The 22,821-nt window shown below is 41.2% G+C and overlaps 1 protein-coding gene across 2 annotated transcripts in view; it reads left to right on the plus strand.

Moving 5' to 3' along the window:
- Positions 1-12,596: 12,596 nt before the first annotated feature.
- fgd5b (FYVE, RhoGEF and PH domain containing 5b) overlaps positions 12,597-22,821 on the plus strand; it is a 31,733-nt gene continuing 21,508 nt past the window's right edge. For both annotated transcript variants that reach the window (XM_030728461.1, XM_030728462.1), the window contains exons 1-2: positions 12,597-12,736; positions 13,703-16,262. In XM_030728461.1, coding sequence (XP_030584321.1) covers positions 12,727-12,736; positions 13,703-16,262 — 2,570 coding nt within the window. In that variant the 5' untranslated portion in view covers positions 12,597-12,726. The remainder of the gene's footprint in view (positions 12,737-13,702; positions 16,263-22,821) is intronic.

Genomic DNA, 22,821 nt, shown 5'->3' on the forward strand with positions numbered 1-22,821 from the left:
CAGTCTTACACTTGTGTGTATTGCCACCTCCACACCATGAATGGATGTGCTTCAGATGGAGGCCCCAGTCCCTCTGTCAGCATCACCCCACGGTGAGCTGTAATGAGTTGGTGAGCATAATGATAGCTAATGCTGCAACGGCTATTGAACCTCCTCTTGCCACAAGGCCGTAATGTGCTCCTGCTGCGCTGTGTCAAACAGCCACATGTAAAACAGACTGGTGCCAGTGAGCTTGATGGCGGGCCCGCTGTAATGTCTCCCCAGCAGCAGATGGATCAGAGAAAGAGGGACAAAAGCCTGTGGAGTCTGTAATGACAGCGTTTGGCTGCGGTTCAGATCACAACTCGGGGCAGCTGAATTTATGTTGTAAATAACACCTCCTGTCTCCTCTGACCACATGTTGTTAACATGGGGGTGATATCAACTGGAATTTTTCAGTTCCGCTGCCAATACGACCACTCGGTCTTGATTCTGTTACTTTGTGAAACATATGGTAAAGAGTCACATGGTTGCGTCAGTTGACAGAAATGCAGTGGGTATCCTCCAAGTACCAATACATTAATGGAAACTACTCATAACAAATAAACACACTGCATTCACAATCCTGCTTTATACTTAAAGTTATGAGCAGTTATAAAATATTTTTTGTACACTGTATTGCCGAAAGTTTTCACTCAACCATCCAAATCACTGAATTCAGGTTTTCCCATCACTTCCATGGTCACAGTGAAGCACTTAGGCATGCAGACTGCTTCTACAAATTCTACAAAGTGGTAGGCTATGTAACATGACAGAGCGGGGTCATCGAATGCGCATAGTGGGCAGAGGTCGCCAACTTTTTGCAGAGTCAATCGCTACAGACCCCCAAACTTCATGTGGCCTTCAGAACAGTTTATAGAGAGCTCCATGGTTTCCATGGCTGAGCAGCTGCACCAAGCGCAATGCAAAGTATTGGATGCAGTGGCGTAAAGCACGCTGCCACTGGACTCTAGCGCAGATGTCTTCTCTGGAATGACAAATATTGTTCTGTCTGGCAATCTGATGGACGAATCTGGGTTTACCAGGAGAACGGTGCTTGTCTGACTGCATTGTGACAAGTGGAAAGTTTGGTGGAGGGGGGATTATGGTGTGGGGTTGTTTTTCAGTAGCTGGGCTCGGCCCCTTAGTTCCAGTGAAAGGAACTCTTAACGCTTCAGCATACCAAGACATTCTGGACAATTTCATGCTCCCAACTTTAATTTTATTATTTTTTTATTTATCTTTTGTTTAACCAGGTAAAAGTCTCTTGAGATTAAAAATCTCTTTTCCAAGAGAGACCTGGCCAAGAGGGCAGCAAGAGTTACAACAAATACAACACATAACAATCTAACAAGTGACTATCAATTAGCACGCTAACACATATATGCAAATCAAATGCAATAACAGATCATTTCACAAGCGACATTAAAAGCAGCCTCATTGACCACAAGACCTATTTTCACATTCCCTTAAAATGGACCTAAACTCCCCCATCATAACAAGTTCTGACAATTTCAGCTCCTTCTGTAAATTATTCCAGGAAATAGGAGCAGCATATTTAAAAACCTTTTCCCCTAATTCTATTCTGGGGACAAGCATTTGTATAACATTATGAGAGCAAAGTCTAGGCTGTTTATGACTCTTACACATATAGACACACATATAAGAAGGAACCAGGCCAAGTAGACATTTATAGATCAAAACTAACCAATGACAAAGTCTGCGGATATACAGACGGCCATTTAGCAGCAGCATACAGAGACCAGTGATGAACATGATTTCCATGGCCTGTAATAAAACATAAAGCACAATGATAAACATTATCCAATTTCTTTATGTACTGGCCAGGTGCAGATCACCATAATCCAGTAAAGGTAAAAAAGTTGTAAAAATCAAGTGTTTCCTCACTTCGAGAGAGAAACAAAAGTTATTCCTAAAAGGAAGCTTAGTTTATTTCTTTTTTATTATTTCTTTTTTTTAGCCTGTCAGAAACCACGCCAAGACATCCGGCCACATACCCGGGACACACGGGCACCCACACCCCAGGGGTGACAGTGACGATCAGTGGGGAGCAGCGTGGAGTGGTAGGAAAGGAAGCTTAATTTAAGTTTCAGGTTGGACAATGTGACCATTTCAATTTCAGCCCCTCAAATGGGTTTAATCTTAAGGAGCTTAGACAACAACTCTTTGCCATTTGAGAATAACATGAACTTGGATTTGTCTGCATTTAATACAGCCTCTGGAAGAATGGTCAAAAATTCCCACAAACACACTCCCAAACCTTGTGGAAAGCCTTCCCAGAAGAGTTGAAGCTGTTATAGCTGCAAAAAGTGGGCCAACATCATATTAAATCCTATGAATTAAGAATGGGATGTCATTCAAGTTCAAATGTGTGAATCCTTTTGGCAATAAAGTGTATATAAAACATTATTACATTATCAGACAATTAATTCTGATGCATCAGTGCACAGGCAGCATTTAACTGCTTCATGAGGGACCACAAAGCAAAAGGACTGGGAGCAACAGATTTCATCTTTTCATTGATAAGTGTTTGTTTTTTGTTATATGAAATATAAATCTGCAAAGTAAATGCTGTAGGAACGTCAGCTTTGAACTAAATGAAATCAAATACAAGAAACTAAGACTATAAATATAGTGTATATGAGAAATATAAGGGTGCAGAAAACTGAATAATATTTTAACCATTGATGGATCACATGTTTAAGGTGAACACGGACACTGTTTTCAGTTAATCACTGTGACTATTCCTACACATACCAAATCAGCCTGTATTAATCTGCAGCCAATAATAGTCCTCCTTGATTAATATTTGGTAAAACAATGCCTAGCTGGAAATGACTAGGTCCTTTTTTTTTTTCTAAATTAATAAAAATATTTGTGACTATTCGAGACACTGAACGAGTTCTATTGTCGTTTTGATGATCAGTTCAGCAGCCTTCACACCTCCACCAGTCCCAACTACAATACAGCCAACACAAATATTCACCCCCCAACCTCCCCCACTCCCCACACCTCAGAGAAGCCCACATCATCAAGGACTCCCACCCCAGAGTCCCCCTCCTCCCCCACCCCCACAGTCTTTTGTATTCAGGAGGACCAGGTGCTAAAGCAGTTCAGGAGTGTCAAAGCTCGCAAAGCTCCAGGTCCAGATGGTGTCTCACCTGCCACACTGAGACACTGTGCTAACGAGCTTGCCCCATTGTTCACGAACATCTTCAACTCCTCACTGGAGGCTTGCCACGTGCCTGTCTGCTTTAAAACCGCTACCATTGTTCCTGTCCCCAAGAAGCCAAGGATCACTGGATTAAATGACTACAGACCTGTGGCACTGACTTCTGTGGTCATGAAGTCATTTGAGCGTCTGGTGCTGTCCCACCTCAAGTCCCTCACAGCCCCCCTTCTGGACCCCCTGCAGTTTGCCTACAGAGCCAACAGGTCTGTGGACGACGCCATCAACCTGACTCTGCACTTCATCCTACAGCATCTGGACTCCCAGGGAACCTACGCCAGGATCCTGTTTGTGGACTTCAGCTCTGCCTTCAACACCATCATCCCTGATCTCCTCCAAGAAAAGCTGTCCCAGATGAACGTGCCTGATCCCATCTGCAGGTGGATCACTGACTTCCTGACGAACAGGAAGCAGCACGTGAGGCTGGGGAAGAATGTCTCGGACTCCCGGACCATCAGCACTGGCACTCCTCAGGGCTGTGTCCTCTCTCCTCTGCTCTTCTCCCTGTATACCAACTGCTGCACCTCTGACCACCAGTCTGTCAAGCTTATTAAGTTTGCAGACGACATGACTCTCATCGGACTCATCTCAGACGGGGACGAGTCGGCCTACAGGATGGAGGTCAAACGTCTGGCGTCCTGGTGCAGCCACAATAACCTGGTACTGAACGCCCAGAAGACAGTGGAGATTATAGTGGACTTTAGGAAGCACACAGCCCCTCTACCCTCCATCATCCTGACTGACACCCCCATCACCACAGTGGACTCTTCTCGCTTCCTGGGAACTACCATCACCCAGGACCTCAAGTGGGAGCCCACCATCACCTCTGTCATCAAAAAGGCCCAGCAGAGGATGTACTTCCTGCGGCAGTTGAAGAAATTCAACTTGCCAGCAAGGACCATGGTGCAGTTCTATACTGCCATCATTGAGTCCATCCTCACCTCCTCCATCACTGTGTGGTACGCTGGAGCCACCACTAGGGACAAACAGAGACTACAGCGCGTTGTGCACTCTGCTGAGAAGGTGATTGGCTGTAACCTCCCATCTCTCCAGGACCTGTACACCTCCAGGACACTGAGGCGTGCAGGTCGGATCACAGCCGACCACTCTCACCCTGGGCACAGACTTTTTGACCCTCTCCCCTCAGGCAGGAGGCTACGGTCCATACGGACCAGAACCTCCCGCCATAAGAACAGTTTCTTCCCCTCTGCTGTTGGACTCATGAACAATTACCCTAAGACTGTTACCACCACCCTCCACAAACGCTGATGACCCTATGTCTATGCACCTGTCTGACTGCACTGATGTACATATTAGTGGAATATAGTCTACATTCTTCTATCTTTTAATTAGTCTCTGCACTGTATATTTTGTAATTTTGTAATATTGTGCTATAGTTATAGCTCTAATATCTCTGTATATTTGCAATTTGTATACTTGTATATTGTCTTATAGTTTTTATACTTATTTGTTTTTTTCTGTAAGCACGAAGTACCGCAGCAATTTCCTAATGCTGTGAACCTGTTCACCCATATGGCAATAAAAACCTTCTGATTCTGATTCTGATACTTCTTCACCAGAACCAGTCTATGAGAGGCTGACAGCCACAGACTCCAAAAGGAAGTCAGAAAATGTGGGGAGTGTTTTTTATTTACACTGTTATACATTATTACGTAGAATAATGCTATACTTATTTTTAAATGATGTACATACAGTAGTAAGTGTGCAAGAGTACTACATACAAAACCTGATTTTAATCTACAGTAAAACTGATGCCTGAATGTTTCTGTGTTGATCCTAATTCTCTGGGCTTTTGAGCAGATTTCACTTTCCTCCATTAAAAGTAAGAAAAGGTTTATGCTGAATTCATTATTTAAGTTGCCGCCTTCTAGAAGCAAACTAATGTGTCTGAGATGCTGAGGAGTGTTAAATGCATCAAGTGTATACTGTACTTTTGGGTTGTGCTGAGCTGTGAGCTTGGAGGTAGTTTGTCTCCTGGGCAGTGTATGTGTCGCCTGTCAGCTCACCCGCCCACCCACACACACACACACACACACACACACACACACACACACACACACACACACACACACACACACACACACACACACACACACACACACACACCACCCACTCCTCACGACGGTGGATAAAGATATTAGCTGGGCACTGTTGACACTGCATGCACACCCTTAATGGCCTCATAAATTCTGCTCATGTGAAAGGGGGGGAAAAAAGGAGTGAATAGGAAGGAAAGGGACTAGGGACTCATTGGCAGTCTACTCATTCTCTGCCTGCTCTAAAGCACCCAGCAAGCTTTCTACCTGCAGTTAACAGATGCAGCAAATAGTCCTGCAAGTAGCATTTGACATTTGTGTTTACAATACACTTCAGAGCCCTGCTGGTTCATATTGTGGTTGTGCAGTTTGTTTTGCAATGTAACTTCTTTTAAAAGTGCTACAAAAGTTTTTACATTATCAAATTTACTATTGTTTTAACAATTTATCATTTATTTATTTTTTCCATACGATGGTAAAAAAATACATTACATATAGTAAGTATATTCATAGACACCCCACCTCTTTTAATTTTACATACATCTTGGAGATTTGATTGATGAAGATGGGAATTCTATCTTAGAATAAACTTCTTGAGACTTTACAAAATACACTGCAGAAACATATATTTTCTCAGCTGGCTTTTTTTCTGTGATGTCCTGCGCTGACACAGATTTCATAGATTGGGATGATTTCACATTTGAGATTTCGCTATCTGTGTTTTATGTGTTTTCTTGATAAATCTTGATGACCGTTTCATGAGTTGTCTGCAGTTCAGTACCTATTGTTAAGTGCTGTTAAACATTGGATTATTTTACCACCTGAAGACACAACTGGCTGTTCACGTGAGTGACGGGCTTTAGATGCTATGTGTTGGCATGTATGGTATGTAGTGTGTGTCATTATTTGCTGTAGTTTCAAAAGCTTGATAGTGGTATTAATGGTGCTTTATGTCTATTACATCTGTTAATCTCTTCTGCTGTGTTTAGATTTGGGTTCTGCCATTAGTTACACTACAATGTAATCATTAACTGTACATTAAAGATGGACGTAGTCACCCTACTGTCACCCAGTGGTTTGTGAAGTTCCACTGACCATTTTGGCTGTTGCCATCCTATATTTTGAAGTCAGATATTATGAGCAAGAAATGGGTAGGGACAGCCATTTGGTGTGCCTGCTTTGTTAAGGTCGTACCTTTAGTGAGGCAAAGGGTCACTTTCTCATTTATTTTCTTTTTCTTTTTGCAAACACAGGAGTTTGACCCCTGCTAGTCATTAGGAAAAATATCCTTCCCTGCAAATACATTTTGTTTATTTTGCAGTCTAAATGCTATTGGCCAATCATGTTTGAGCAGGCCGTGGTTATATTCAGGTAAACAGTCTGTATGGAGAGCAAAAACCTGATGGTATTTGCCAGATTACATCAGATAACCACTAGCTATTGTCTGCATAATGTAAAGAATCACTGGAGGGGGGACTGGATATCCACTAACAGCACCAGATCCCCTGAAAAATTAGCCCCAGAGTCTAAATTAGGAGAGCAGTTCCTGGATTGCCAGCTTTTATTTTTTACAGTCTGTGCATGATAAATGTAGCTTAGCTATGACTGTGACACCAGGTGGAGCTTTTGTTTAGTCTCTGACCACACATTTCATACTAATACTGATGACAACAATTTAACACACATAAACAACAAATAACACCAGATACAAATGCTAGCTGGCTAGCTAGCATTTGCATCACCACTGGCCTGGAGAACTTATTGCCCCTCCTACTTGAGATACAGGGTAGGATTCATTGGCATTTCAAAAGAAACCTAGCTACAAAGACACGTTACAAGACACAGTGCACTACATGCATCATTTGCCTTAACAAAAAAGGGCCATCTGACTTTATTTGAAGATTTTGTGACACACATATGAACTAGATGTGGCAGCTGGAAAACAAGTGGTTGAAGTCAGACCACTGAGTTGAATTTGATGGTGATCTGTGACAGTCAGTGACCTTCCTTAAATTAGATGCTGTAAAGAAAGGAGGCAATGTTTCTTGGCAGCAAAGATGTCACTCTTGCTAGCTCCAGAATCACATGGCCTGTATTGATTGTTAGATCCAGGGGCTGTTAAGGGGCTGCTTGCATCTCAATGTGTCCTTCAGTGGAAGATTAATGCTACCTCTGAAAAACAGACTCTTTCCTGCTGCATTTCACTTCATTATTAATTAAGCACAAATGGCAGTTTGCAAAACTAAAGTAAACTTCAGAATTAAAACATTCAGCAGTTGAAGACATAGATCAACATTTTGGTTACTTCTTTTGTGCTTATATGAAGATTTTGGACTTTCATGCTGTACCTGAGTGGTAAATATGAAGCCACAGCCAGCAGCTTTGGGTGCTAATAGGTTCATATGCTTTCACATGCATATGAACCTGAGTGACATCCCATTCTTAATCCACAGGGTTTAATATGATGTCAACACACCCTTTGCAGCTATAACAGCTTCAACTCTTCTGGGAAGGCTTTCCACAAAGTTTAGGAGTGTTTACAGTAATTTTTGATCATTCTTCCAGAAGTGCATTTGTGAGATCAGACTGAGAGCCAGGCCTTCTGACCACTCTAATTCATCCCAAAGGTATTCCATCAGGTTGAAGTCAGGACTCTGTGCAGGCCAGTCAAGTTCTTCCACACCAAACTCACTCATCCATGTCTTTATGGTCCTTGCTTTGTGCACTGGTGTGCAGTCATATTGGAACAGGAAGGGGCCATCTCCAAACTGTTCCCACAAAGCTGGGAGCATGAAATTGTCCGACATGTCTTGGTATGCTGAAGCATCAAGAGTTCCTTTCACTGGAACTAAGGAGCTGAGACCAACTCCTGAAAAACAACCCCACACCATAATCCCCCCTCCACCAAACTTTCCACTTGTCACAGTGCAGTCAGTTCTCCTGACAACCACCAAACCGACTCATCTATCAGACTGCCAGACAGAGAAGTATGATTTGTTACTCCAGTGAACACCTCTTCACTGCTCTAGAGTCCAGTGACGGCATTCTTTAAACCACTGCATATGACACTTTGCATTGCCCTTGGTGATGTAAAGCTTGGATGCAGCTGATCGGCCATGGAAACCTATTCCATGAAGCTCTCTACACACTGTTCTTGTTCTAATCTGAATTCCACATGAAGTTTGGAGGTCTGTAACAATTGACTGCAGAAAGTTAGCAACATCCATGTTTTTTTCTGTACATTAACCAAGTTAGATTCCTAGATTAACTGGGACTACTCTGTATCCATTTAATGTAGACACAACTAGACAGTCCAACAGAGCACCTGATGTGATTTGATTTAATGTGAACTTTTGTTCCTTCTATTTTTTTTCTCATTTTGCTGCAGGTCTGCTGAATATGTTCGCTTTCACAAAGTTATTACAGTTTTTCCATAACCTGAAAAGTTCAGCGACTTGCCCTCTGAATACAAACACACAATCACATTTTATTAAAGGACACACACATGATATTCATAACAGAGGTTTAGTTCACGGTAATTATGTGGTTTTATTGAAATGTGCATTTTAAAAATTTGCATCAACAACCTTATTTTCACAGCTTTCCTTTGTAAAAACTATCCCTATTGTATACTTCTTGTACACTATTGTATGAAAGTTCTCACAGAAGAACAAAAACAACCCTCCAGCTGTGTTTTCTTCCTTGTCATGATGTGAAGGGAAACTAAAATTAGACCGCTATGACACAAAAGTTTGTTCCTGCATCCTATTGGACCTTGTCAGTTTACTGGATTCAGTGTTGCCCAAGACAGAAAAGGCAAAAAAACTTTTCAAGGATACTGAACACGTGCCTTTTTTTTTCTATGTATTAATGACTGCGTGTACAAAAAATAAAGTTTGTCTGTTTGCAATTTGTAGTAATATCTAGTCAGTGTGGATATTATACTAGCCACTTAGTTACGAAGATACTGCCTTTGTATTTGAGTTTGTCCCTCAGAGCACCACCTTTTCTAAAGGGTTTAATTTTTAAAAAAAAAAATCCCATCATTCTCATACAAATTCATTATCCAAAGAATGATAAAAAATAAAAAAAAAGTCATTAGATGACGTTTCTTACTAAACCAAAATAAGAGAAAGAGACATTCTTCTCTCGTGCAACTTCGCAACAATGTCAAAAAGTAGGACAATGAAGTCCTGGTTGAAAATAACTGGAATTATCCTTTATGTTTGTTGACTACACCCTGTGTGTTCTAGTTTCACTGAAAGGCTTGAAAACAGTGACAGGAAGGAGTAGATCAAGATGGAGTTCCTTTTTTAAGCTTCAGCCTTATTGTTTTACCTCAGAGCAGGAGAGAGGAGCAGACGCACTCTTTCCTTGCCTGACCCAAACAGGAGACACATAGATGGAGATGAACCTCGAGGTTCACAGTCTGCAAATTGCTTTTCTTATCCATTACCTGTTATTGTGTATATTCAGCACAACATGACTATAAGATCCATGCATGGCCTCGATTTCTCCAGAATCTCTATTAGGTTTAGTACTCATTGTTTAAAAAGTGGACCTTTTTTGCTTTTCCTTATTTTTTGCCATATATATACTATTACAGTGATGGATGTATAACAATGGACACACCCAGTGGTGGAGGCACACTGCTCTGAAACCCTACAGAGAGGGAATCTAATGGCTTTGTTTTACTGTGTTTGGGCATTTTGCTGGCTTGTCCCCTTAAGGGAGAGATTAACTGCAAATCAATATAAAGTTGTTCTGATTAATCACCTTTATCCTACAGTGAAATATTTATTTTACTCAAAGTTTTCCATTCATTTTTCACCCCTTCTGCATGCCCAGAGCTTCAAAGGGCAAATCTGGAGACATCTTATGCTCTTCTTAATGCAAACAAATCCAATTTTAAAACCAAAATCTACTTTATCAAAAGCCAGCCTTGCCAAGGCACTGTTCTTTGAGTGACATGAACTTTTATTGAAGGCACTTGAGTAAAAAAGTTTGCGAACCACTGCACCAGAGCACAGTTGTGTATCAATGCACATCCTACATGATCTGCAATCAATAGTTTTTCCCCCTGTTTGCATCATTTTTGTTCAAAAACTGCCGTACCCAGCTGTTTTGGAAAACTGCCAGACGCCAACAGGCTGGGGAAGTTGTAAAGCACTAAGGGACAAACCAACTCATTGTTTACTCTGTATTTTAGATTGACAATAGCATCACCAGCTTTATCCTATTTTATTGTGTGTGTGTGTGTGTCTGTGTGTGTGTGTTTGTGTGTGTGTGTGAGAACACCCACTCATCCTCAACATCAACATGTTTTTCTTAGCAGATCTGTCATTACTGTTTGGTGCTAGAGCACACCTTCCTCCCCTTTATTGACTCAATATGAAAACACAATTATTGCACCAACAAAAACGGGGTTAAAGGTCTAGCCACATGATGTTTTTTAATGAGACTAACACTCTCTTACTGACAGGACATTTATGGTCTCACTGAGAGCAGCACATTTGAGATGCCTTTGATTTGAGAGACTGTTTGAAATCAGCCTAGTTTTGAGTTTCCTCATTACAGTATCTCAGATTTTATGTTGGACTGTGATGAACCATCTATTGGGATGGCCTATCAAAGATGACTTTTTTCTAATCTGTAAGATTGTCTGGTGTTGCCAGGGAATTGATTTTTGATCATAAAGTGTGATGCAGAAGATTGTAAAATGTGAGGCTACTCATTTTATGTTGTACAGGCACATGTAGAATCCGCTTGTCTGGGAAAGCTCCAGACAGACCTCGCATCATGTATTTAACATATAGACAGTGCTCTCAGAAATTCCACAATGGGACAAAGTGGAATGTGCATTATATATGGAGCAGTAAATGAGTGAATGTGTGAACAACTGGGAGATTTGAACACACAGTTTACAACAGTTATTCACTCTGGATACGTTTTTCTTAAAGCAATCTTGTAATCTAATCTCACCCATGTTTTATGATATGAAAAAAGAACATTTTTAAATATGAAGTCAATAAATTTACTTGACTCTGTTTGGTGTGAATTATGTGGTTTGGAGTGTTCGACTCCCCCTTTCTTTTTTCTTTCTCATGTTGGACTGATCCCCCACAGAGCCACTCCCCTAATCCTGCTGTTTGCTGCTGTAACACGCACACACACACACACACACACACACACACACACACACACACACACACACACACACACACACACACACACACACACACACACACACACACACACATTTTTAGAGTTATAAATCTTCACCAGCTGACCACAATTGATTAGTAAAAATAGCTTCCCTTACTTCATCATCAGTGAGTCACAGTAAGCGCACAGAGGGGTTAAATGATGTCCATGGGCTGCTAAGGATGTGAAGTTGGGCTGTGCAGGAAACACGGGAGAGCAGCTTCCTGTTGTGCAAAAAACGGAGCCCGTTGTACAGCAATCAGACGCGCAGATGGGCGTGCAGGGAAACAAAGCTGGCTTATCAATGCGAGAGAGCTGATCTGAATTTGTATATATTTATTCTGCTAAAAAAAAAAAAAAAATTGCGTTATTATCCAGTCCTTACTTGGATTTGACACTTATCAGCCAATTATTCAGTTTCACAATAACTTAAAAAAAATGCACTTAAGTTGCAACCCTTGACTGTTTTATAATCTCGCGATAACGTTTGACATTTGGCTACTTTATGTTTGCTAGAAATAAAAACTGTAAGAAAGTATATGCTTGTAATCCATTAATTAGTGGATTCTTTGTAAAAAAAAATCACAATTTAGAAACCCCCAAATGACTCTTGCTCACATATTCTTATTCATTTGGACATTTTGTAATTTTTTAAACATTAATAAACAGTCACTTTTTATAGTCAATTTTAAACAAAAGTGCCCTGTAATTTTTGAATTCATTTTTTGAATTCCTTTTTTTAAAATTAGAGTTTTACCCATAATTGTTATTTTCATGTGTAGTCAGCCTCGTGAACTGGCGTTAAATTTGTTTGCTGTCTGCATTAAACATGCACATCACACCCTTTAACTATTGCGATAAGGATTGCAGTAAAGTCCCAGTCATCGCTGAATTTCATTTGTAGGCGGACTGTAACATTTTCAACCCTTGACTGGACCTGCCGCTGTGGAGGGATTCTCCTGAAGTGCGGTTTATTGCGGTTTCCAGTCGCGGCCTGCGCGCACCAGGACGCACAAGCGATCAGCTGGGCAGCGTTTCCCTCCCAGAAGAAGGCAGGCAGAGCTGCGCTGAGACACACTCACTCTCTGTTTGGACTATCCAACAGAGTTTGATCTTCGCTCCGTTTTTATTACTTTTAGTATCCTGGGTCGTGGCTGATTTTGCGGACGAGATGTTGGAGATACTCGCTTTGCAAAAATGAACACAGGTGAGACGATTTACCTCAAACCACTAATTGCTTCACTTCAACGGTCCATTTTTTAAATTTGTTTTTTATTTTCTTTTTTTAGAAAAGAAGAAGAGATAGAAAGTTTTACTGTTCATTATAGCTTACATAGTTTTGTTTGTTTTTTCATGTATCTTACCTCTATTTGACTTTCTTCTTATATGAATGACTCCAACGGTAGCAACAGGATGTGAAGCAAATGAAAGTATGCCATTTACGCAGTGTTTCTTGATTTCAGAGGGAACTGTGGCGTTGGTTATACAAAATAAAGAGAGTGCTTTAGCAATAATGAAGCTCGCCTCGGGTGTGAAAACTTAATCAAGCCTTTTAAATCCCAGTAGAGTATAAATTATGTGTTTTCTAGTTGCCTACTTATAGGTAACTAAGATAATTCGCAGTTTTACACCTTAGTGCGTCATGTATTGATGTAATTCATATATTTAATATACATGAAGTGCATGTGTTGATTTAGTGGCATTGTCCTTTGCTCCATGTAAAGTAACCTATTGTTCTTAAAGCAGTAAAGGCAGCCTGACAGGGGTGTCTCTCGCTTGAATCACAGGAAGTGAATCAGGGAATTCCCTTCTATTCTTTCTTGAAGAGTATTCAAGTATACATTACTAATTTTACATCTTTTATTACAATCTTACACTATCAAACGTTAACAATCAGGGGAGCTAGCCTGGTGTATTTCTGAACATCTTCCAATAAACTTACACTGGTTTGTACTGTCAACTTCATGGCTGGAAATGTATGGATTTCTTTTAAAGAAATACACATTTTGTGAAGAAAATGTGCACAACTAAATATGACTCTTACACACTGTTGAAAGTTTTATCATTTGTGAATCTTTAATCAGTTTTAGGTCGTAGTGAAACAATACAATTGACCTGTAATCTATTTTAAAGCACATAATCTTACAGTTTCCTTTTCCTGTTGTTCTTTCAGACTGCACCAAGCCCTCTGTTGCTCCGAAGCCAAGATTTGTTTGTCACGCCAAGCTGTCCCCCCTTCTGTCTGCAGCCAGGGGACCTAAACCTTCTATAGCCCCAAAACCTAAAATCACATCAGAGCTAAATGGCAACCAGGGAGGATGCAGTAATGGCAGCCTGCTAACCTCAGACGGTGAGGCTGATGAGGAGCACGAGCCAGAGAATGGTCTAAACAAAGTGATTTTAGACACATTGCCAACAGAGGAACAATTTAACACCTACACCCTCAAATCACCACAAACAGATTTGCCAATGGGGTCACATGGGCTGGAAGACGGAGAAGTCACAGAGGAGGAAAAGGAAGAGGAAGATGAAGATATGATTCAGAAGATGGATGAGGACTGGAGATTAACTGACAGTGCCCTGACAGAGGAAACTGACTCCCTGGAAACACTTTGGGTCAGTGACAGTAGACCCACGGCTGACTCAGAGGAGGCGGTGGAGATGATTGACACGGACATGACAGAGGACATGGATGCTGAAGGTTGCGATGCAGGTGAGGCGCTGGCTGACACAGATGGCATCTCCGTGGGAGACTTTTCTGTTAACAGCATTGAAGAGGAGGCAGGCTGTTATTCTGCTGAAAGTCGAGACTTGAACGGAAAGCAGGAAAAGCCCCAAATCAAAGAGGATGCAAATACAGCAGATGATTTAACTGAGTCTTACACAGATGAACCCGATGTCCTGAGTGAAGAAAAAACAACTGACACTGATAGCAAACATGTTTTTCTAACAGAAGATGAAGAGAAAGAAGTATCAGCCTCTGATTGTGGTTTCACTTGTAACATCCTAAAGCTGAGGTGTAGCCCTAAGATTAAGGAAAAAGGTGAAAACCAGCAGGACATCAGTTTTTATGACTTCGCTCCCGATGACCAGAAACAGGTCTCTGGTGCAGCTAAGAGACATGCTGCCTTAGAAGGTGATCCAGGTTCTGAGCCATTTTACGTCTCTTCGGAGGACATTATAAACAGAGACTTAATGTCAAGGAAAGACAAAACTTGTGGACCACCAGAGAGTATGCTCACACAGAGTAGTGTTTCTTCTTTAAACAACCATGGAGTATCAGCCAGGAAATATGAGGAAACTGCCGAGTGTTTGGGTTCTCAGGATTACGCTAACAACACTCATGAAAACAAGGTAAGAATATGTCAGAAAAGGATGCCTGTTAAAACTGAAGAGCATAATTCTCATGCAGTGGGGGGCATGTTAAATCATTTGTACTGCCAGCCGAGGTTCAGGCAGGTATCCATCTCAGTGCCAACAGACACTGATACCTCACTGACTTCTTCATGCTCAGAAAGCCAGCTCCTGTCCCCAAACGACTCTGATGTCTTCAGAGACGACGATGACTCCGAGGGCCACATTGTGCCCTTTCTGGATGACACCACTGACACTGAGCAGGACATCAGCGATGAGCATCTTTATGAGGAGCCAGGGAAAAGTTTGGATGCTGAAAATGTTTTTCCTTTTGACAGGAAGGTAACTGGGATTCGATCCCACTCTCTGTCACACCGCATTACTAATAGAGTGGAGGATATGGGAGTGCAGTTTCTTCAGAAGCCCTACATGAGTGGATTCGGACAACCTGCGATGAGCAGCAGCCCCATGTTAAGCTCCACACGACACAAGAGTTATTCTAAGCCCCACTATTTGTCCCTGTACCCCCGTTCCCTGTCAATGGAGGGGCAAGACATGCCTCTGTGTGTCTATAGGGAAGAATCTCCTAGACAGAGAGGTGCCCTTTGTTCATCTGAAAGCTTCTCTAGGTCCTCCCCTCTCTCATCCAGCGCCCTATCCACGCCTACATCTGCAGTGGACATCCCTCCTCCATTTGAGCTGGCTTACATCACCAAGAAGCCAATTACAAAGAGTTCCCCTTCACTTCTCATTGAGGGAGACTCATCAGAGAAAAACAGGAAAAAGAAATCCTCCCTCAAACGCTTTCTCATGCTCAAATTTAGGCGGAAGACAGAGAACAAGCCTGCGGTCGATGTCAAACCATCCTTCCTTAAGCCCTCAGGAGAGTCCAGCCATCGTACACCCAGCAGACTGCTGGATTTAGATAGAAGCAGCATGACTAGCTCTCCACACCTTAACTCACGCTCAGCCACCAAACCACAAGTTTCACCTGAGCCGGCTTCTCCCTTTCTGTTCTACAAGGAGAGCAAAAGGAAAGGGAACTCTGTGGTCTTCCTCAATCGCAGTGTCGTCCGGGTGGAGTCCTTCGAGGATCGCTCTCGTGTGCCTTTCACTCCTCTTCCTCTGACCAAGCCTCGTTCCATCTCCGTCCCCAACACAGATACCTCTGACTATGAGAATGTTCCTGCCATCAGTTCAGACTATGAGAACCTTCAGGTCCCTCAGAGGAGGCCTGTTCGGCAGGTACCTCTCACAGACTTTTTTGCCCGCCCTAGTCGAGTGCTGTCTGCTGCCAATGAGACGGATGGTTATGTGGACATGAGCAGCCTCCCTGGGTTTGAGAAAAAAACTCAGTCACCTGAACAGGAAACAGAAAGGTATGTAAACCAACAAATGTGTGGTGGTGCTTTGAGTTAAATGATAATATTGCTAATATGCTTACAATAAAAACAATGGAACAGTGGAAACTATTTTAGTTTAACATGGCAGCTTGCTAAAAATTTGGTTACTAGCATTAAACACGAAATGTAAGGCTTTATGGACTATGATTCTGATGTGTTGATGCTATCAGAAAAAATGCATATCATCAAAGTTAGAGGGATTGATCACATGGAGACCATGGATCTCTGCATCAAATTTTATGCCTGTAAGTCCCAGAGCTTTTGCAAAAAAATCAGTCAGCACCAAAGCAGTGGGGTGGCTTACCAACATACCAAGAAGCCCCACTGCTAGCATGGGTGACACATGTGTCTGGATGGAAGTGTGTATTTGTGTAGCTCTGTCCTTCTAAACATTATATAAATGATCCTTGCCACTTTTTTTTACACTGAGCACAAGTCATTTTTTTAAATTACTTCACGGTCATTGTAACAATGTTCCTGGGGAGGAGGATTTGTGATCGTTTATTATACAGTCCCCTGGCTGATACTGTGATCCCAACAGACATGTAAAGAGGAAGTGTCCCTCTTACCTTGCAGTGAGACTAAACTCTAGGTGTGAGGTGTCTATGTCTTGTCAGGGCTTGTTGGGTGGGAGAGAAGGAAATGCTGGTGTAGGGGTGGTCTCTTAAGATGTAATTGAAAACAGGCTGCTTTCATTTATGAATCATGCGTTTAGGTGCAGAAACAGGGTCCTTTTGGGCTGATGTTATAGGCAGAGCCTCTTGTATCCCTGCCGGGATGCTGTTTGTTGGTATGATCAGCCAGGCAGCTCTGACTTTAACCCACCTCCCCGTCCCCCCACCCCACATTCCTGTTGGCTGCACCCATATCATGCAAGCTGTTCAGGATGATTAATAGTCAGAGCATTTCGGAGTCATTGCTCTTCTCTAACCATTCAGGAACAACAAGCAGAGATACAATCTCAGTGTGTTCTGTAGTCAGCAGTTGTTCACTACTGAGCTTCCCTCTCTTCATGTTCACCATTGAGGTTGTACTATATAAGCTGCACAGCGTTGGTTCTAATATAACAATCCTGCTGAAAAGGATGACAAATTGTGGCTTGAGATAGATCACTGTGTTTTATTCTCCGACCATTTCAGCGCAAACTAACTCCAAAACTAATCTGTTGCATAGGAAAATATACAAGTGTACGTCTGAGGATTAGTCTTCAGTGAACATCTTGATGGCTTCTTCCTTTCATATGTTTTCTTCAGACAATTTTTGTATTTGGTGTCTTTTTTTAATGAAACAGTCTATAGATTTAAATGTTTGGTGTTGTTTTTAAAAACAATCAATCAATCAATCAATCAATCAATCAATCAATCAATCAATCAATCAATCAATCAATCAATCAATCAAACAAACAAACAAAAAAGCAGACTATAATAAATGCCTTAAAAAAATTCACGATGGAATGTGTGCCCACTTGCACGTGGAAAAAGCTGCCTGTCTCCCCATAGTAACATAAAGGAAAATTGGACATAGAGGCAGTTAATAGATTAACCTGTTGATCTATTACACATTAGAAAACTGTGAAAATGCCCAAAACATTATTACAGAGCCCAAGGTGGCCCTATCAAGTATCCTTATCTTGGTCAATAATACTAGGTCCACCCAGTCAAATTATTTAAAAATAATAAAAAATAAAAAAGGAAACAAATGTAAATTAACCTAATCTCAAGCACTATCCAGGCAAGCCTGACTCAAGCACAGCAACAAACAAAGAACTTTGCTGCCTTCTCTTGCCATGGTTAAAAACAGCCTACCACCATGACTTGACCGTAGTTTGTGGACTCCTAGTTTGAAACTTTAAGTTTGGCACACAGACATTACAAAAGATGGACATCAGCTGCTGGCTTTTCATTGCACATTTTGAAGCTTCAACATTAATAATTTTGTCGCTGCCAAGCTGTAAATATGCTTTTCAGCGCTGTAACCTTGGACATTTACCACGGGAGCCTGTGGGGATTGACTGGCTTTTGCAGCCAGCTTTAAGATTAAGATTAAGATTAAGATAGTGTTTATTTGTCACATGCACAGTTATACACAGTACAATGCACAGTGAAATGTATTTTGTACCTGCAACCATATATACACACACATATAAATAAGAAGAATAAAAATAAAAAAAAAAGTAATTCACACTATACACTATACTCTATATACTATACACTATACACACTTTTATAAATTATAATATTTACATTGTGCAATAATGGTCCAGTTAGGGCTCAGAGTTGAGCAGACGGATGGCTTGTGGGTAAAAACTCTTCTTCAACCTTTCAGTCTTAGCCCTCAGGCAGCGGTAACGCCGGCTTTACGTGGCATCTTGAGGAAATGCAGTTTTTGCCACTTCTGTATTGACTTCATGTTTCAGCTCCATGCTTTAGAATAAAATGCTGCCTTAACTTTAAAAAACAAACAAACAAAAAAACAAAACGTGTCACATTTGACCTCTGACCTTTCTTTCAAGGCCAATAGACTGAACTGATGGTCAAAGTGATAATAATGCTATATACCGTATTTTTCGGACTATACGTCGCTCCGGAGTATAGGTCGCACCAGCCAAAAAATGCATAATAAAGAAGAAAAAAACATATATAGGTCGCACCGGACTATAAGTCGCACTTTTTGGGGGGGGGGGGGGGGGGGTTGCTAGAATCCGAGACCCAGAGCAGAAATTCCATCTTGAACGGCAATTTAAAATAATAATGGATTAAAGAACAGGACGAACACGGTTACGCCTACGTTATGCTAACGTAGCACATTCAGCTACATGACGCACAACGAACACGTGTTCGGTATGTTAACGTAACATTAAGTTATTCAGATAACCATAGCATAAAGAACATACTAACAAGTTAACCAAACCATCAATCCACTGAATTCTTCATCCTCGGTGTCACTTCTAAACAATTCCGTACACTCCGTAGACGAAGCGCCGCTGCCTCTTCTGTGTCGCGTTAGTCTGACTCGTCGTCAGCTGCAGTTCCAATTATTCCAGCCTTTCTGAATCCCAACAGGATGGTTTGTCACTGAAGCCCATGTTTTCTTGATCCATCCAATGACTTCCAGGAAAGTTGGGTGGCGCATTCTCCCAGTTGCCCTTAAGCTGTGCTCTCCATCCATCATCCACTGCGCCCACAGGTTACGCAAGACTGCCTTAAAGCTGCGGTTCACGGAGATGTCAAGTGGTTGGAGTATTTTGGTTCATGTGTTATAAATGTCACATATACGTCGCTCCGGAGTATAGGTCGCACCCCCAGCCAAACTATGAAAAAAAGTGCGACTTATATTTATGGTATTTTTATGGTACTTGTTTTAAACGTTTTAATTTTTAATTTTCTTATGTTATTTATTGTTCTTAATGTTTTTATTTATTTATTTTTATTTTATTATTTTATTTATTTATTTATATATTTTTATTTTTATTTAGTATAGTCCTTGGGGTTACAGATCTTGTACAGCACTTTGGTCAACGTCGTTGTTTTAAATGTGCTTTATAAATAAACTTGACTTGACTTGACTTGACTTATACTCCGGAAAATACGGTAGAGCTATCTAAATCTATGTTTCTTACTTCCATTGTTTGTATTGACAACATAAAGGCATATAGGGAATGATATATGGGAATTCTAAATATCATGTTACTTTGGACCTTTGACCTCTTCTTCAAGGTCAAACTTTCATAAAATGTCTTTTATCTTTAAAACTGTGCTTAAAATTCTGCTCCCGTTGTTTGTATTGGAAACATTTAGGAAATGATGCTGGTATATGGGGCTTATAAATATCACATTATACAGTAGTTTCCATTCAAGTATCATGTCGCATTTGACCTCTGACCTCACTTTTACATTTCACATCTGCCTTTCTTTCAAGCTTACTCCAAAATGTGTTGTATCTTTAAAAAAAAGTAATGTCAAGACGAAGAGAATCCAGACTTTGGATTTTATAGATTGAAATAAAAAATTGTAAATATAAATAATTCATCAGCTATTTTCATATTCATTGCTGATTTTTTTTTTTTTTATTGTCTGACTAATTCATCTGTTAATCAACCTTTGAATTTTAATACTGAAAAAGAGTAGAATGAATATGATATCTGTCCTGTGTCTGAGTTTCCAGTGAATAAAGTGACTGTAATCACAGTTCTCTGAATGGACAGCAGAGTTAGTGACTGAGGCTGTTAATTTTTCAATAGCCTGAAGAAGCCATATGAACAGACAGTCTGGAGATAATTGGTGTCTTTTCCACATTCAGTTTTCACTGGAAACTTATCTTGAGGAAAAAAACAGAAGCAATATTTTTTATCTCCTATAATTTATCTCTGCAGATGTCGCCTTGAGATGTCACACATTGTGGCTGGAGTGTGTGAAGAGACAGGGACAGTTTCTTTGGCAGTGATATAAAAGCCGGATATAGACACTGTCCGTGCAGTTTTGTGGTATCTCATTCAAAGTTTGCTCTTGTAAACAGTAATGGGCCATGCAGCCCTAATGTGTGTGATGCAGAGATCTGAACTGCTCACATATGTTGTTCATATGTAGCTAATTTGCATCTCAGTGGGATTTAATCCACCGGTGCTTGGAGTGAAACATGGCAGGAAGACTGGCAAAGCAATTATCTGGTCATGTAGAGGACTACTGCATCACCACTGTAACTTTAAGGATGTGTTTTTATTTGCATAGCCTACATTCCCCACTGAGCGTCAGCCATTAGCATATTCATTTGGGCTCCCTGCAGAAGGAAATCTCATAGCATAAAATACCAACATGCGTCCCTGGTCGAGTGCAGTTGTCACCGCAGGCCTTTCAGAATCAGTTTATTGGTTTTTGCAGACCTGCAATGTTTTATCTATTCACATTTAATTCTAACACTGTCTATGTTTATTATAGTGATATTTCAATGTAGCCCATAAAAATGATTTGAATGGTTAAATAAAATTCATCTGATTTATTCTCACATGAATGAAGCTCATATTATAGAACCACTTGGTCAAACTGTGGGAAAAAAAAAAAAGAAAGAAATTTCACGTCAGACTAGAGCAGTGGTTTCCAACCAAGGGGATGCAATGCATGCTCACCAGACACTTTATTAGGTACACTTTTCTAGCACTGGGCTGTACTCCCTTTTGCCCTCAGAACTGCCTTAATTCTTTGTGGCATAGATTCAACAAAGTGCTGGAAACATTTCTCAGAGATTTTGGTCCATTTTGACATGATAGCATCACACAGTTGCTGCAGATTTGTCAGCTGCACATCCATGATGTGAATCTCCAGATCCACCACATCTCAAAGGTGCTCTATTGGATTGAGATTTGGTGGGAATTTATTTTCATGTTCAAGGAATGTTCAGGTAGGATTTGTAGTCCAAACAATGCTCAATTACACCATTACACCACCACCAGTCTGAATCATTGCTACGAGGCAGGATGGATCCATGTTTTCATGTTGTTTACGGCAAATTCTGACCCTACCATCTGAATGTCACAGCAGAATCAAGAAGCATCAGACCAGGCAACATTTTTCCAATCTTCTGTTGTCCAGTTTTGGTGAGCCTGTGCAAACAGTTTCCTGTTTTTAGCTGACAGGTGTGGTACCTGGTGTGTTCTTCTGCTGCTGTACCTCATCTGATTCAAGTTTCGACATGTTATGCATTCAGAGATGCTCTTCTGCTTACCCTGATTGAAATGAGTTATTATTTGAGTTACTGTTGCCTTCCTTTCAGCTTGAAGCAGTCTGGCCATTTTCCTCTGACATCAATAAGCCATTTTCTTTGTATCCTCAGTTTCCTGTTCTTAGCTGTGGTTAGTGTGGTTTTCTGTTGGCGTAGCCCATTGGCTTAAAGATTTGATGTGTTGTGCATTCAGAGATGCTCTTCTGCACTCCTTGGTTGTTATCAAGTGCTTTTTGAGTTACGTCTGTGTAGATTCTCAGTTATCCAGGTCATAGTAGTCTCTGGAGCTTGAAAAAGGCGACTGGACTTCTTTTTGTTTCTTGAAGACGTTTCACCTCTCATCCGAAAGGCTTCTTCAGTTCTCAACCAAATGGTGGAGAGACCCAGGTATTTAAACCCCTGTGGGCGTAGTCCCCTGGAGGTGGTTATGACCCTCTATTGATCATGTGCTTGAACACATGTGCCCAGGTGTGAAGGGGGCGTGGGTCATATTTAATCAGTGGTTTCAGTTGAAACCAATTTAGGACTCCGCTCTATTGTTTCCTGTGGCCTATTGAGGTCACTGGAACAAAGGTGTGAATGGGGGGTGAGACGTCTGGGAAGGGAGCTCAGGACAGCACTGTAAGCGGGGGAAAGTTGGTGACGTAATCCACCTCCTCTGTTCAATGATGGTTGTTCACAGTGGACATAGATGGCTTCTTTCACTCCTCTTTCAAACCATCTGTTTTCCCTGTCCAAAATGTGGACATTGGCATCCTCAAAAGAGTGCCCTTTTTCCTTCAGATGCAGATGTACTGCTGAATCTTGTCCTGTCGAGGTG

Source organism: Archocentrus centrarchus, chromosome 5 (assembly GCF_007364275.1).
Source record: "Archocentrus centrarchus isolate MPI-CPG fArcCen1 chromosome 5, fArcCen1, whole genome shotgun sequence".
Taxonomy (NCBI): domain Eukaryota; kingdom Metazoa; phylum Chordata; class Actinopteri; order Cichliformes; family Cichlidae; genus Archocentrus; species Archocentrus centrarchus.